The 16937-nt window shown below is 36.7% G+C and overlaps 2 protein-coding genes and 1 long non-coding RNA gene across 3 annotated transcripts; 1 reads left to right on the top strand and 2 right to left on the bottom strand.

Annotated features, from left to right (window-relative positions):
* Window positions 1-8: 8 nt before the first annotated feature.
* Window positions 9-3229, bottom strand: LOC106936186 (uncharacterized). Its single transcript, XR_001422072.1, has 4 exons — window positions 3094-3229; window positions 2891-2923; window positions 968-1018; window positions 9-853 (listed from the first exon to the last, which is right to left on the bottom strand). It is a non-coding gene; the product is annotated as an uncharacterized LOC106936186 (long non-coding RNA).
* Window positions 3230-3387: 158 nt separating this feature from the next.
* LOC106936185 (bridging integrator 2-like) lies at window positions 3388-12795 on the bottom strand. Its single transcript, XM_015017028.1, has 13 exons — window positions 12574-12795; window positions 9439-9546; window positions 9272-9352; window positions 8651-8705; window positions 8473-8567; window positions 7425-7520; window positions 7227-7334; window positions 7059-7144; window positions 6899-6974; window positions 6739-6821; window positions 5115-5706; window positions 4948-5028; window positions 3388-4866 (listed from the first exon to the last, which is right to left on the bottom strand). The coding sequence occupies exons 2-12, from the start codon at window positions 9520-9522 to the stop codon at window positions 4975-4977; spliced, it is 1410 nt and encodes a 469-aa protein (XP_014872514.1). The 5' UTR covers window positions 9523-9546; window positions 12574-12795; the 3' UTR covers window positions 3388-4866; window positions 4948-4974.
* On the top strand, window positions 10442-16029 carry LOC106936181 (uncharacterized). Its single transcript, XM_015017024.1, has 6 exons — window positions 10442-10464; window positions 10723-11036; window positions 12809-12914; window positions 13105-13211; window positions 14608-14780; window positions 15633-16029. Exons 1-6 carry the CDS (start codon window positions 10442-10444, stop codon window positions 15909-15911), a joined length of 1002 nt encoding a protein of 333 aa, XP_014872510.1. The 3' UTR covers window positions 15912-16029.
* Window positions 16030-16937: the final 908 nt, after the last annotated feature.

Below are 16937 nucleotides of genomic sequence, written 5' to 3'. Positions count from 1 at the left end.
GAGTAGGTTCTTTTACCTTTTTTGAGTCTGTGTGCTCTAGTAAACGATCAATTACTAAATGAGTTGATCATTTATAATTGATTCATCACCATTAATGATTCTGTCTTAGCCATGTCGCAGCCTACACAATAAGGGAAAATGTCAACACTACAGTTGTCCAACAGATCCTCCTCAACAAGGTAGTTAAGCCAAAAAAAGGTCAATAAGTTGGCCGTTTACAGAGTATTCAAACTAATTTGAAAGTTTAGTGGAAGGACAAAGTATGTAAAAACGGGGATAGCTCCAATCACATGGATTCACATTGAATGCAGTGTAAATGCAGCACTTACTCATTGAGTCATTAGAAATGATCATTACATTTAACAAACCTGTTGAGCTCAAATTAAATGTTTAAATATGAATCAGTTCACTTTCTGTAACGAGTCTTCTCTCCTAGATGTTTATTTCAAAACTGTGCAGCCAGAATATTAACCACTTTACACAGAAATCAAGCACTTTTCAAACCTTGAAAACATCTAATTGAAATTTTCAAGGATTTCAAGCACCTGATTAAATGTGTATACTGCCGACTTACTTTTCATTACGTTTGCATTTCAGTGTTAAAATCATTTCATTGAGCAGTTTGTTCCCAATAAACTGAACCAACAGAAATAAACACTTTAAATATACAGCTCTCGTTTTTATTAGCATCTGGTAAAACGAAGGTAGCTCCGTCTTCTTCTTCTTCTGCGTATTAAAGTGACTCCATGTGGATAATGCAACAAAAACAGTGAAAAACAAGGAGTGAAGGTGTTACCATAAATAACGGAGTCGTTTGCTTGTTTAGGAAAAGCTGTCGGCCACAAAGTTGAATCTGCAGAAAAACAAATATGTTTATGAAACAGAACATATTGTGACAGAGTATCTGTTTGCTGTGACAGGAAAAAGCAGTAGTTTGGTAACTATCTGTTAAAAGCCGAATACTCACTCCGCGTCACAGCTTGCTGTGTAAACGCGCTTGATGAGTTCAGATCTGTACCTGGAAGATAAGGGAGCTCGTTAAAAATGTCAGAAAACACAATCTCAATGAACAAGGGCTACTTGTGTAACAACCCATCATGTTGTGATAATCTAATCTGATTATTTTGGATTAGGACTGTAACATAAGGCATTGTTCACTTAAAAAAAGAAAATATTATGCATGGGAAAAGTTTATCTTTTCCATTTGAGTGTAGAAGTTAATTCTTCTCTCTCGTTAAGAGTTTACTAAAATACATAAACAGATTTTTTATTTTCTCTGAATATTTCAGAGAGCAGCAGAATTTCTGGACAATAATCAGTAAAATATGTTTTATATACCTGAAGGTGTCAGACTGGTTCTAATTGTTATTTTATATTCATATGCATTTTCAATTTGAAGGAGATGGAAATTGTGGCAGAATATTAAGGCCAGTGTAGATGACAAGCAGAAAATAATGGGGTTAGGGAGTAAATAAGGAGCAAATTACTGTCAAAAATCAAACATTTACCTTACATATTTACAAGAAAAAAAAGTTTTTTGATGTAGAAACATCAAACTTACAAAAAAGAGATAATTTCCATAATTAAAGGCAGATACTATCAATTAGCATATTCTATGAACATTTTTACTTCAAAATGTCAGAACATAATAGTTTTAATGTGAAAATGTCTTTAATCCTGGAAAATTATCCTGTTTTTTAAATGACTGACAGAATGTCCCAGTTTTTCTTGTAAATATGGGAAATTAATCTAGAAATGTCAATTTTTTGGTGGCCACATTTCTTACTTTTTATGTACACTGACCCTAATAAAATTATTTTGGCTATATTTATCACAATAAATATTTTATTTCTGACTGCTGACTTTTACAAAAATATATAGTAATTTCTAAAAGTTAATGTTTTTGAATTGTTTCAGTATTAAATCCTAAATATCTTTGAAGATCAATGCGTTTACCTGTCATTTGTTATTATATATGATTTTCTAATGTTGCCTGGAGGAACTAATATGCTGCTTTCTGAGTTTCACACCAGAAAAAAAAATCCCTCCTGAAGTCTAAACTCTGACCAAAAGCTGCTAGAATAATTTTATTTGAATTTCTGACTGCTACCATCTGCAAATTTGTGCGTGGTTGTTCGTCAACAGGCTGCGCCACACCTTTAAACCAAACAGCTTTTTATTTCCTATTGGAGTTACAAGAATTTCCAACAAAAACTTAGAATTATCTAGAAAAACATATTTCAGTTATAAATGTGACCTTTGGGCCAAAATAAAAAGTTCTAGGCAATTTCCCACTGCGGAGGGTGTATTCTGCTATATTATAAGTCAACTATTGTATTAGTTATTTGCTTGTTGAATATTTCATGACATTGTTTTAAAAGTTCAGTGATTTTCAGTCCTAGGGGTAAATTGATAGATGGGCATTACTTTTATTTTTTTCTTAAGGTGCCAGTCACAGTCTGATAAATAAAACCGGGTCGATATTAAATATTTGTTTTCATCTTATTTGTTTCCCAAAATGTGTCAAAATAGCTGAGAAATATAAGTAATATCAGGAAATATCCGTTTTAATAGCAGTAATATTAAATATCGACCCAAAATTTTATATCCACACAGCCCTAATTTTTACTAAATAATATGTTGCTTTAATTTATTCAAGTCCTGATATATTTTTGTTTTTCTTTTACACTATAAAACACATGCGCTCCCATAGCTGTTTAGTTATTTTTTCAAGAGGATCTCAAGACTCAAAATGGAGTCCCAACCCAAACTTTGGGAGTCAACAGTTTGCTTATGCCTTTAACAACATTCCTAAACTTAATACTCACTAAATCTTAAAACGAAGCAATACGTTTAATATATGCACAATTTAATCAAAATGTGAACTTACTATTCATTGTGAATGCTGGGTGAGTTTGGCTACCTGAAAGAAAGGCACAAATTAAACAAACATTGACAGTTTCACCAACAGTTTACTTGAATTTTTAACAAGTTGAGGTGTTCAAACAAACATTTCCTGCTTTACAACCAGCACACTTCACCAACCAGCTGAACTTCTTTGTTAAACGAATGACCTTTAAAAAAAAGCCAAACCACTTTCACACCAGCTTTCACTGCGGTCCGTTCACTTGTCTGACCAGAAAGCGGACTGACCTCCATAATTTAATAAAACCAGGCCGTCACACAAAGCTCTCCCGCCTCCCATTCAGCAGTTAATCAATCAGACATTGTTCCACCGCAGCTGTTGTTTGGACTTACTTACCTGAGGGCGCAGCAACAGCTGTGGAGCAACCGCGACACGAAACCTCAACAACGGACCAAACAACTTCTTTTTACGGCGGGTAAAACAAGAAAAACAAAGAGCAAACACTCTCTGTTGTTTTTCCGGGGTTTAAGGTTTTAACTCCACCAAGTGAAACTTAACTGCGTGGGTGAAATACAGTAAGAGCAGACAGTTTCTGAAGACTCGTGAGTCGGGAGGGAGACACTCGCCGTTTCCGCCCCTCCCTTTCCTCTTCTACTGCCTCAGAGATCCTCTATGAAACAGATGCGCGACTCTGTTGGTTAAAATGCGACCCAAAAAGTGAACCCGGAAGTGGCGCTGCTCGATCCGACGGTCAAGTTGTTGTGGCCTATCTGAATGAATGAATGAATGATACCATTGAAACACCTTCTAATCTTTTATACAAGTACCTTTAAGAGTAAGTACAAGAGTAATACGACTCACTAATTTGGTTTTCTTGTATGAATGTCGGTCATTTTTTACTTACACACTGCATTTCTAATTTATATTCGTCTTTAAATGTATGAGTCTTGGGGACAAACAATAATCTGGGCATTTCCATGGTATATTTCTATGAATAAATGAACATGATTTCTTCAGTTCATGGTGAAATTGTACCCAAGGACAATCCAGACTTAATTTGATATCATCTGATTTATTTTGATGTTTCCATTATGCCATACAAGGAAGCCGCGTGTTTCAGGTGTGTTTTGTTGTTTTCCAATTAAAATATGTATAATTATTAATTCAAATCTTAAAATAAACCAGAATTTGCATTTTAAGACTCACAATGCCTTGTTTAGCTTGACACACATTTCAGTTTGAAGCATTTTCATCTTTCTAATTGGTTCTGTCAAACTCCAGATGTACACTGAATAGAGAATCTGTGACAACATTAAGTTTGAGCAATTACAGCTTTATTTCTTGTTCATGCTTAGCTGCAGAGAAAAATTTAAACCCTGTATTGATTCTCATCATTAACTACTCAATTATGTCCAGATTTGTGTTATCTATCAGCAAGGTTGCAATAAAAACATAAAAATTAGTGGTTGCAATGTAACCAAAATGTGAAAAGTTCAAGGTGTATACTTTACATGAATTACACAAATTTAAAAACCAATTTCAACTCTTATTAAGCCAAACACAACACATAAAGATGCACTGCAAACTCTAACTTATTAGATTTTTTAGTAATAAATGTTAGAAATATTTCTACGTATCATTAAATGTGTAAGATGTTATTAATCCCTGACAATCTTGACTCATCATGCTTTGGTTTTGGCCTTCCAGTTAGTAAAAACATAAAAATTATCAGTTTAGTTCAGTTTCTTCTAATAAGAGAAGCTAAGCACAATGTGCTACCTTGTGCATTTATACTAATAAACTGTTTATTCAAGAACACTTTCTGTTTGGTTTGTTTTTATTAAAATGAGAAGCTCCTTCTGGGACAAACTTGATTTGATTGAAAGATAAATGAGAAAACTACCAGAAACATCAGTCATTAAACAACAGTTGGACTCGTCTGCCCGGCTGTCTTCTTCCTTTTTATTTTTGCCTCTTGACCAGCTGTCGTTTTCAGTCTTCTGTTCAGGCAGAAGGGGAAAAAAGACGTCAAATACTAAAAGTAAGGTGCAACGTGAATTTATGAAATAAAAGAAGCAAACCTGTTTCTTTTCTAAAGTGTGAAACCTTTAAACCGTTGTGGTCTTTGAGTCGTGGGGCGCTTGTTTTTCTCCAGCACCCTCCTAAAGAGAACAAGAGTTATAACATGTAGGAACAAACCAGAAATAGAACCAGCATGCCTCAGCTGCGAGATAATTAGGAGACCAACCTTCTGAGGAATGCGCAGGTTGCTGGTGTCAGAGTTCAACGCGCCGACGTCGCCGTTCTTTAGACCGTTTGCTTTCTGTGAGTCAAGGGTCGCAGAGGTTTCTTCTTCTTTTTCTTCGATGTGCAGCGTTTCGCTTTGGGCTGCGGACAGCTGCAGCTCCAAGCTCTCCGACTCGCAGGAGTTGTTCAGTTCAGAGCTGCTCTCACTTGGTGGAGCTTTTTCTCCATCTTTTTTATCTTCTACCTCTTTGGAGCTCTTCCCCTCTTCGGCCTGACCGCTGGCTGCTCCGGACTTCTCTTTCCCAGATGTTCCCGCTGCGGCTTCCTCCTGCGCCACAGAGCTTCGGTTCTCGGAGTGGCAGGAAGTCGTGTCCAGCTCTCTGGATTCGGTCAGGCTCCTGTTCAGGGTGGACGACCGAGAGGAGAAGCCGAGTGTGCTGCTGTCTCTGGACAGAGTGCTGTGGCGCGGTTTATCCGGAGACTTGAGACTGGACCGCAGGCTCATTCTGGGATTGTAGGTCCGGTTAAATTCGGAAAAACTGGCCTTCCAGGCCCTGGGGGACAGCAGAGTCCGTCTCTTCAGGGAGCCATACCTGAAATAATTTACGGGAATGTGACAACTTTTTATATCTGCAGTGTCTGCAAAGGTTTCATAGCCAAACCTTTTTTAAATTTTATTAAGTTAAAGCCACAAACATGAATTGGTTTTATTGGGAATGCATGAGAAAGATCAGGAAAAGTAAATTAATGCATCGATTTCAACAATTATGAAAAATAAAAATCTGACAATTGTATGTGTGCTCATCTTCCTCTGAGTTAAAGGTGACCTATTGTTCTTCCTTGAATATTTTAGGGTAGGTCTATGGGCTACACAAAACGTTTTCATAATTTTTATTTTAAATTTTTTTGGCAAATCATTCTTGTATAATGACATTTTAGTCTGTTCTGATTGTTCAGATTTAGCTACTTTTGGGGCATCTTGTCACTTTAAATCCAAATAAGCTGCTGGCCAAACTCAATGTTTTCACTCACATGTGAAAATGGCTGAAAACAGATGCATAATTATACAACTGTAAATCTTTGAAAAGCAGAAGTGGAGCCTCCTGCGCACCAGAAAGTGGTTTCTAGATGCTAAGTCAACAACAAAATACTTGTCTTTTCCAGCAGCCATTGCACTGCAGAAATACTAAATCTTACTATTTTTAGTCTAATTTCTTCTGCAAATATCTTAGTACACTTGAAATAAGGCAAAACTAACTTACAAGTAACTTTTCAGCAAGATGTAGAAGCTTGTTTTAAGTAAATAATTCTTTAATTTTGATGAAAACTAGTCCTATTGGCAGATATATTTACTTATAACAAGACAATTTGCCCATGTTAAGTGAAAATAATCTGCCAGTGGAACTCATACTTTTTCAATAAGATGACAAAATGTGAAAAATTCATGGGATATTAAAACTTTTGCAAAGCAAAAATTGCATCTTAAAAAAGTTCCAAGAAAAAACAGCATATTTTTCTGATCCATTACAGCTCAAAAAACCTCCAGCTGTGATGAATACATGTGAAAACCTTCTGTTTTTATTATTTTTATCAACTGTATGTAAAGCCTAGAGGGGGAAACCTACCTCTGCAGCCCCCTCACAGAAAACGTTTTGTCAGGATGCTGAGCCTGCAGCTCTTTTATCACACACTGCAGATCAAGATTGAGCTGAAAGAGGACACGGTGGTCAAAACAAGAAAATCTGTCCACGTTATAATCGTATTTCACTTCAAGGCGAGACATACCGTGCTCATTTCCTTATAGAAGATGTCTCGTAAATTAGACACAGCTGAGAAGACAGCCACGTAACATCCGATGCGGCTACAGGGAGAAAAACACACAATTAATTTAAAAAGATGTGAAAGAGGAAAGAGAAATTTAACATTACAAAGAAAGCTATCGGACCTGTCATAGAGGACAGGCAGCTCCTCTTTCAGCTCATTGTTGATCCCGTCATAGATGTTTTTGGCAGCTAGCATCTCTTCCTTTGCCTGCAGAGTGAAAGGATGTATATTTAAGCAGATGCAGGCACATGAAAAAACCTTCTAAGATTTTTAATACTCTTTCAAAGACCTTGCTTATCTTGATATCGTCCCTCTTCTTGGCGGTCTGCAGAGACTCCAGGGTGTGAAGGGACGAGTCGTAATCCACCCGTTTTCTTCCCCTCTTGGCAATTTTCTCCTACGAGTTAAAAAGTAGATTCATGGAAATGTGAATTTGTTCTCACGCTTTTGTTTTGTCCGCATGTTCAGCTCTGTTTCCCTGCATTACCCGAATATCTGGGAACTGTCCCACGTAGGACTCCATGGTGCGGACGACCTGGTCCAACATCTTCACCTCGTGGTCGTTCCACAGGAGGTCCTCGCCCTTCATTAACCGGCGTAAACATTACTTTAATTATTCACTAAAGCTGCAATATGTAACTTTTATAAAGAATATATATTTTTACATATTTGTTAAAACTGTCACCATGAAGGATAGTTTGGTACAAGATGGATAATCTGTAAAAAGATCAATCTCCTTCACTTCTTCCCTGAGCTATTATCGCCATCTGAAGAAATGCACCGCTCCCGATCAAAAACAACCAATCAGAGCCAGGAGGCGGGTCTTAATACTGTCAATCAATGGCATGTACTCGCTGCTAAATGTTCTTATGGCTGAGAAACAACAACTTACAGTTACAGGAAAGCCGTTTATCTGCCGTCATATGTGGCTATGCTAGCTAGCACTAGCATTCTCAAAATGCTATGCTAGCTGCAGCGTAACAGCAAGAGGGGAGAAAACCGTGGAATAAGCAGCATCACACCAGATTGTGATTGACAGCGCTAAAAACCACCACAAAGGACTCATAATTGTAAATTGGAGGAAAAATGAAGCATAGTTGTTTTGGATATTTTTTACCATTTATTATAAGAAAAATCTGAAAATTGTGTTGGGAGTTTATATTCAGAAATACTCAACATTTTGTGAAACCACTCCAGGCTCTGATTGGTTGTTTCCAGTTAGCACTGGGAGCACTGGGAGAAAGCAGAGGAGCTTGATTTATACCATACTGCCATGGCATAATGACAGTTTCAACAAATATGTAAAAAATATTTTTTTATAAAAGTTACATTTTGCAGCTTTAAGACAGATAGAAGAATGAGTTCAACCCCTGTGGTTTCTACCTCTCCTTATTTATTAGAATTAAATGCTCTGTTGTATCTATTATTAATATTTAACACTGTTGGAGTCGCTTCTTAATTAATAAGCAACTGGGGATAAATAAAGTATATTTATTCTATTGTATGCATGTTGCTGTTTTCTCTCGGTCACTAACCTCAACAATGGCTCCCAGGTCTTCCTCTCCAGCCCAGTCGCTTTCATAAACATCAAACAGAGACTGAGAGAGGCGTCGTGACGCTTCACGCATGTCTGCAGAAAGTACAACAACTTATCTGAGACCAGCAGATGGCACAAATCTACATCTGCTGCACGTGCAAGCAACCACTTCATACCTCTTATTGCATCAATGTAGTTCCGTAAGTCCTTGTACATCCGGTTCCCGTCTGTCTGCAAATAGAAAAGGAGTTTACGATGCTTTAATGTCTTTAATGCATTTTGACAGGATTTTACGGTAAAAATCATCACAAAGAAACAAGGAAAATGATGCGTAATTGTTTTGGATCTCTTTTTTAAACATTTATTTAAAGGAAAATCTGAAAATTGTGGTGGGAAATTATTTTCAGAAATACTCAATATTTAATGAAATCACTCTTTGCCAATTTTTAAGTCTTTCCATTTATTCTCAATTGGATTTAGGTCTAGACTTTGACTGGACCATTCAGTGACTTTTGACAGCTGTATGTTTTTCTTAGCTTTTATTTAGGGATATCATAGTAATAGGGGGCTGAATTTTCAATATTTTATTTGTAAACAATTTCAAAATTTGTGTTTCATTCCTTCAATTTAACAAGCCTGAGCTACTCTGTTGTTTTACCACATAAAAACCAAGGAAAACATTAAAATTGGTCGTTGTGAAGTAAAACTAATGTAGATTAAGGGACATGAATACTTTTTCAACAGGTTTAGAGCTTATTTGTGATTATTAAGAATAATTGAGCTTAAGATTTTGTTACCTGCTGGTCGTTGAACATCTGGAGGGAGTGTTCAAACTGATCATCTCTCGTCTCCATCGACTTTCCAAGCCTTTGCATCACCTGCAGTGAAGTAAAAAAATCACCTAAATCTCTCCTTTCTTTCCTTGTTTTGGTATTTGATAAACTAGAAATCCTAAAGTTTGCACCTTTTCTTTGCCTCTGCTCAGCTGTCTTTGCACTTTTTTAGCAAAATCGCCAGAGTTGCCTTTTGGGCTTGTGCTCTCTGCCATGTTTGATCTCGTCTGTGTTTATTCCTGAGAGAAAAACACACAAAAAATACTTAATGAGATACAAAAGTATAACGAGACACAGAGGTGAATTTTTCTTTGTTTATAACATAAAAAACAGCAAAAAGTGTCTTTCAAGAAGCATAGATGTGTAAAACTGACACAAGGAAAACATAAGTCAAAAAATAATGAAACTCAGATGAAAGACTTATTTATTTATTTGGGTTGACTTATCTGTCTTCTTTATTTCAATAAAACATTGCAAGCTTAGTGTATCACAACAGGTAAGAAAGAAAAAAATATTTTACAAAGTGATTTTGCATTTTTAATTCAAGATTTAATGACCTGGCAGTATTTTAAATGTGATCATTTTGGCCATCAAGACAAAAGAGTTTGGAGAGCACTGCCGCAAAACAAAGACTGAATCTTTTAAAAAATTCCTCACATCAGATGGCTAAGGATCCGTCACGCCGTGGGTCAGTTTCTTTTCCTAAAAGTCTGGGAATCTGTTAGAGAATTAGACTTTTTACTACTGAAATAAAAGGTTAAAGTATTTTAAGACTTTTCTAAGTAGTTATTTATTGCCACTGTACATAAATAACAGTTATTGACAGTTAATAGTTGTTGATAATAACTATTTAATCTGGTTACAAGAGGTAAAAATAAAGGATGAGTACATTTCTGTCAAAAAACCCCTGAAGTTTTTAGATTAATCTAAAAAAATTATAGAAAAAAACAAGGACATTTCTGACTCTTTAAAGTCGAAAGTTTATTAGAAAATAAAATCAGATTTTTTTTTTAGATTAATCTAAAAAAATATTGAAAAAACAAGGACATTTTTGAGTCTGTAAAGGTGGAAATTCAAGAAAAAAAAATCCGAAATTTTTAGATTAATTCCAGAAATTTTTTAGAATAAAAAAACATGGATAATTCAGAGTCTCAAAGGTAAAAAAAAAAATTTCCACTTTTAGAAATGTGTTTATTTATTTATTTATTTATTTATTTATTTATTTATTTATTTATTTATTTATTTATTTATTAAGATGAGGCGTAAATTTCCGGCAAAAACTGACATTTTTGTGTTTTTATAGAAATTTTCTGAATAATCTAAAAAATGTTCAAGTTTTTTTTCCAACTTTTCAAAATCATAAATTTCCCCTTTGTTTTCTTGAGAAAATTTCAGAGTTTTGTATTCCTGTTTAGCTGTATTAGCATCGACTGCACTGACGACTTCCACCAGCAGACGCTCTTTGAACTACACTACCCAGAGTTCATTGCAGAACCCGCTTCCTGTGGACTCGCGGTGGTGAACTTTACCCAAACTGTTCAGTATTTGTCTGGTTTTTGGAGGCGTGGCTTTATGACAGGCGCTCAGATCGCCGAGCTGCTCGCCGCGCTGCAGGACATGATCATGGGAAGCACTCTGGCCAAATGCGCCCTCACCGACCTGGGGATCCAGTGGGCCGGCTGGGCTCTGGCTGCAGCTTTCAGAACCGAGAAGTTTTACGACTTGGCAGGTAAAGCTCTTTGAGCCATCCAGCGCCTGTTTTCATTTTAGCAAGCTACGACTTCATGAATCCAGACTGGAAAACGACTCGAACGGCTCAGTTTTACGTGATTTATTTTTTAATAAAACGTGCTTTATGCGCAGTCATTTTGATGTCAATATGTAATGATTACAAAAGCTGTGTTCTGGTATTATCTAAAGTGGATTTGTTGTGAAACGAGTCTAGAGGTAAAACTCCTCCTTCAGCTTTAGCAGAGCCAATCAGGGCCTCCAACAGCAGAGGCGCACAAAGCAAGCATGGCACCAGGGGCGTTGCTAGGCACGAGGAAACCCATATGTGAATATTTTAATTTCATCTGTTTATTTAGTACATTTACATTTTAAAATGAACATGTCATATGATGACATAAACAAAAGTTTTGAATTAAATGGAGCATTTTGAAGGAAGAAATCTCAAAAGTCAATTCACTACACCATATGCAGCTAAACATTTATATAAACACATTGTGTTTATATAAAATTAATAATAAAATAATATTGTCTACTCTACTGAATCAATATACTTAATAATACCTTAATAGAATATTATGTTTTATTATTTTTTTTAAAAGATAAAGCCCTAATTTTTAATTTACTCAGCAGATTTAAGCTTAAAGTTGTTTTTGTAGCTACTAACATGTTTGGAGAGGGAACTGCAGATTAGGGTGATGGCAAAGAGGCCTTCAGAGGTCAAAATATAAACCATCAAAATACCAGCAGAAAAATGGTAAAAACTGGTCAGCAGTTGTAAGAAGGCTTAGATTTATTTCAAAGCTAATAAATATTTGTCCATTTGATCATGAAGAATGGCATAAATTATATTTGACATGTCAAAAACAGAAAGAAAATATGTCACAAGGTTATTGATTGAGAATATTTTTTGTAGATTTTTGGCAGGATTAGGATACAAAGTTTTCTCGAAGTTACATTTTCCAAGTTTGGACACGTATGTGCAACATTTCATAAATGTCCTGAACCCTTATGGTGCCACTTTCAAATTTAATTGGCTTCGCTTGGAGTCACTGCCCAAGTAAAATGGGTCTGACAACGCCTTTATATGGGATCTGTTGCCTAATATGATAAAAAGTGGGAGGAAGCTTTGTAGGTGCCAGTGGAGAAAGTTGAGCATTTAATTTTTTTTCATTGTTTTCCAATTCTTATACCTCAGAAAAAAAAATCTGTGTATCGCTATGGCAACCAATAGCACTTTTGCAGCAGTTTAGACCCAGTTAAAACTGCTGCAGCTTTAAGTTGCTGTGATTTTATTTTTTCCCACGATTCTTTTATTTGATTACAGATTTGAACAAATCCAACATTACGCATCTTGAACAAAATGACTAGATGTTTGAGAATGAAAACAATGACTTGATTTGATGATAAAATGGACTTCTGTCCAAACTCACAAGGAAATAGTTCAGGATAAGTCCAATCAGGAAGTTACAGATTTTCAAAGTAATTTAGACGATCTTAACTTAGAGTTTTCAACATTTCCAAAAGCTGCAGCTTACCTGTTGATAGCTGTAAAAAGTATATATATTTTCCCACTAACGAATCACCTTGACGGTTCTTCTTACTCGTCCTCTCCTTGTTCTCCGCTCCACTTTGAACTTTGGAACCAATTGTCTACAGCGCCCTGGGTAAAAGATTTATTAGACACGCCTTGCCCTGCAACAAGTGGAGCTACACACCATAATTTCTGTAATTCAGCTCTGTCTGTCTATCTGTCTGTCTGTCCTTTTGAAGGCTCTGGCACATTTATACTACTGGCACACCTGAGTCGGATCTGGGGAGGAGCGAGCCACACGCGGCAGAAGGTGCAGACCGGGTTGGTGACAGCATGGGGGCTCAGGTAAGAAAGTCAGCACCGGTCCAAAACGCCGCACACCAAAGCAGTTCAGTGTTAGCATGAAGCAAGGAGGAGTTCTTGGAGAAGTCAGATGAGGAACTAATGAGCGTCTTAAGTTTAAAGTCAGGCCACTGGAGTTAATGAATGATGCCTTAGTTAATGGAAACAGATGTTAACTGTGTTCTCACTGCAGGCTGGGCACATTCCTTTTCCTGCGAATCTTGAAGGACGGTCATGACCGCAGGTTCAACAATGTCAGAGACAGCCCCGGGACTTTCTTTGTTTACTGGACTGTTCAAGGTATCTGCAGAGGAAGCTGCACACCGCCGCTTTCTGTCACATTAAAACCAAAAGCCGTTCGACATTTACAAAGATGTTATGCACAAGATAAAGTAGACATGGAACAACGTAGATATCCGGGTTTACAGAAGAAAACTCGCCTGGTGGCCGAGGCGGTCCACCATGTTTTTATATTAAAAGACGTTGAGTCGACAGGAAATGTGTTATGGGACGACATCGCCACAACTATGGAGTCTTAAAAACAACAAATCAAAAAAATGTAATTAAAAAGAATATCAATCATTTGCACTTCTGTTTAATCCAGATTAAGTCAGCAGCTCCATCAGGCCCCCCAGGGCTTCAGGGGCCCCAAAAGTGCTAATATTTTAACACAAACAACAGATACATAAATGTAACATTTGTTTATTGAGATGATCAATGCTGCTAAATTTGATTTAATTGTTACAGCATACATAAATTAAAAGATTTAGAATTGTTAAAAAATTAAAGATTTTAAGGAGCTGGGAAGTTTACTATGTAAAAGTTTAATCTTCATAGTTAGATTGTTTTGTTACCATAGCAACAATCTGATGCTGTGAGTTTATCTTAGTGTTTGAGCTCTGTTTGTTCACAAATATATCTCAGTGAACAACAGTTATCACTGATTGCTTTTTAGGTTGGCTAATTAAATTACGCCTTTCTCCCAGAATTTACTAAATCTTTGGTGAAATGCTGTTAGAAGTGCTGATGTTCTTAGCAGCAAAAGGGGCCCCCCAAGTCAAATTCTGCTCAAGGCTTCATGCAACCTTGGACCGGCCCTGCATGATGAGCTAAATCCGCTGTACTGTGTATCTCTGCTGGATACAGAGAGACAATTATGTGGCTTTAGTAGCTCTTTGATTTCGTGTCTGTTGGGTTTCTGATAAGGGCCACAGAAACTGTTTTGATTGCCTGAGCTTTATGGGACGAGTTCTTCTGGAAGGGAAGCCATGAAAATCTGCTCAAGGTTCCGAAAAAGCTTGTGCCGGCCCTCGATATAAGAGCCATAGATCTACGCAGCAAAATGTGGTTCTGAATGCAAATAGATACCACCGTTTTCAGAAGGAAAAACTCATAAACCGTCTTCTTTCTCCCACTTCACAACGTCCTACATTGATCTACGTCAGAAAATCCCAGTGAAATTGATTGAAGCTTGTGGTTTTACTGTGACAAAGTATGAAAAGTGCTCTTTACCTCCTCCCTGTCTGAACCAGATCAGCCTCCCCGTATTAATCAATGTCTACTTTCTGGCTCCCTATATGCATTTATTCAAGACAGAGGCCAGTATTTACTCTGCTTTAGATGCATTTTTTTTTTGTCATGGAAGGATTAAAGCAAGGCTGAATGAAACTGATTAATCTGTTTCTGTTCCTCCAAGCTGTGTGGGTATTTATGACCCTCCTTCCCACCCTCATGCTGAACACCGAGAAGCGTAATGTGCCTCTGGGGCCCAGGGACTACATCGGTTGGACCGTTTGGGGTATTGGCTTCGCTGCCGAAGCTATTGCGGATCAGCAAAAGTGGCTTTTCAAGCGCAGCCCAGATAATGCTGTAAGTAAGCAGGCTTGTTAGTCTGAAGGCCCTAGATCACTGGTGTCCTACGTTTATGTTACGTGAGCCAAAATCATTGAGTCAAAATACAAGAAAAAAAAAACTAAAATCAAGTAAATAACAGTGTCCAACTTTTTTTTTTGTAGGATAGGGATGTTATTCATTGTAGATACAAAACTTAAAGATGATTCTTCATGTTTACTGGTTTTCAAGGTCTTTTAGGCTCAATTGACCCAATTTATTTTTAATTATAGAAAACATGATTTGGGTCACTTTATTCCAAAACACTTGCTAATATTTAGCCAAGTTTAATAAATTAAATAAACTCTGATCTGGGTGCATAAAAGTAAGCTTTTCAGTAAAATTATTGATAGTTCTTATTATAAAAGCTTGATTATGAAAAGACAAATACTTTGTGGACATATTATGCAAAATTTACATTTTGCACTTTTTTTTGCGCATCCATTTGGGTTTCGACTGCTCCTAAAAACACCCAACTATTTTTATTATTAGTTTTTATTATGAAATAATAATTTTATTATTAAATAATATATTTTTTGGTGTCTAGATAATGAGCCAGTTCAAAAACCTCCCGAATGTAAAGTCACAATGTAAAGTGCTTGGGTTGCCCGTTACCTAGCAACCCAAGCAGAGTTCCAGTGCGTTACCTAGCAACCCAGACTGAATTCCAGCATGTTCAGTCAGCTGTTTTTCCTGCTGTATGCTCTGTACAATGGCTGCTAGAAAAGACAAATGTTTTGTTGTAGACTTACTACTGGACACCCTTACTCTAAATGCCTTGTTAGATCTAAAACAACAAATAAAAACAGAGTTTATGCTTTGTGTCCACAGGGGAGATTCATCCAGAGTGGACTGTGGGGCTACAGCAGACACCCCAACTACTTTGGGGAGATCCTGCAGTGGTCGGGCCTTTGGCTCTCGGCCTCGTCCGTCATGCAGGGGCCTCAGTACCTGAGTGTGGCATCTCCGCTGTTTGTGTGGTTTTTGCTGCGTTACGTGAGTGGCATCCCCATCCTGGAGAAGCAGGCGATGAAGAGATGGGGATCCGAGGCAGCCTTCCAGGACTACGTTAAAAACACTCCTCTTCTCTGGCCGTGGCCCAAGTTTTGATACCATTTACATTCACTGTACGCATTGTTGTGGAAATTTTACTCTAATAAATAAGTGTCTTAAAGATATTCCGATATCTTTGCAACATTAAGTCATGAATTTTGTCATAAATAGGCCTGAAAAGTGGTTATCAGGCATCAAGAGGGGTATTATTGATGTGACACTGAAGAGGCATCATTAAGAGCAGTTATCATTCCTGTCTGTATCTCCAGAAATCCCACTGGGGAAAAATAGAAGCCAGTTTTGGGGAATATTTAATGAGGTAATTACTCTGAAGAGGGGAAGCAATCAGAAAAACCACAAACCAATCAACATCTGAACAATCTGGCGTCAAAAAGCAATAAAAATCAAAAACCAAACAGCTTTGAATAAGTTTATTTTTTTATGTTCAGATGAAACAGATCAAGAAATTAAGTCATCTTGTGGTTTGCATTTGTATAACAAATTGTTCACTGATCTGTTTATGAGTTTAAAGAGAGATTTCTAGAACTGAACAGATGGGATATAAAATAAATGGGTGGAAACAAGTTAGTGTTTTCCCAACATGATTTTCATCTAGCATGAAAAAAAAAATACAAAGTTGAGCCAGAAATGAACCAAAAAATGTATTTGTAAAAATCTGACCAAGTATGAAGAAACAATTTAAGAAAAATGTTGGTACATGAACAGTTCATCTCATTCTCCAAAAGACTTGAGGAATCTTCCACATCAGATCAACATGTGACCTCAAACACTTTAAAAACCTAAACTGATTTATCATTTTCTCATAAAACCCTTCCAAAAATGTAGATACTAAAATTACATATTCAGGCTATAGAGAATCATCATATAATTAAAGTGGAAGTGTTTAATGACGTGTCCACTTTGTGTCAAGAGAGAAAGAAAAAGGCTTTTCTTAACCAATGTTTAAGTTTAGATGCCTTCAGTTAATCAGATGCACATTTAAAGCTGAATTTTTAATCAGACTTAAACACTAAAATACAGGGTTTGTTCACTTCTTAACAGTGAAATTCAAGCACTTTCCAA

The sequence above is a fragment of the Poecilia latipinna genome, unplaced genomic scaffold (genome assembly GCF_001443285.1).
Source record: "Poecilia latipinna isolate Pla-1442-1.1 unplaced genomic scaffold, P_latipinna-1.0 Scaffold2092, whole genome shotgun sequence".
Classification (NCBI taxonomy): Eukaryota; Metazoa; Chordata; class Actinopteri; order Cyprinodontiformes; family Poeciliidae; genus Poecilia; species Poecilia latipinna.
Note: the sequence above shows the minus strand (reverse complement) of the source record. Positions and strands in the feature narration are given on the sequence as shown.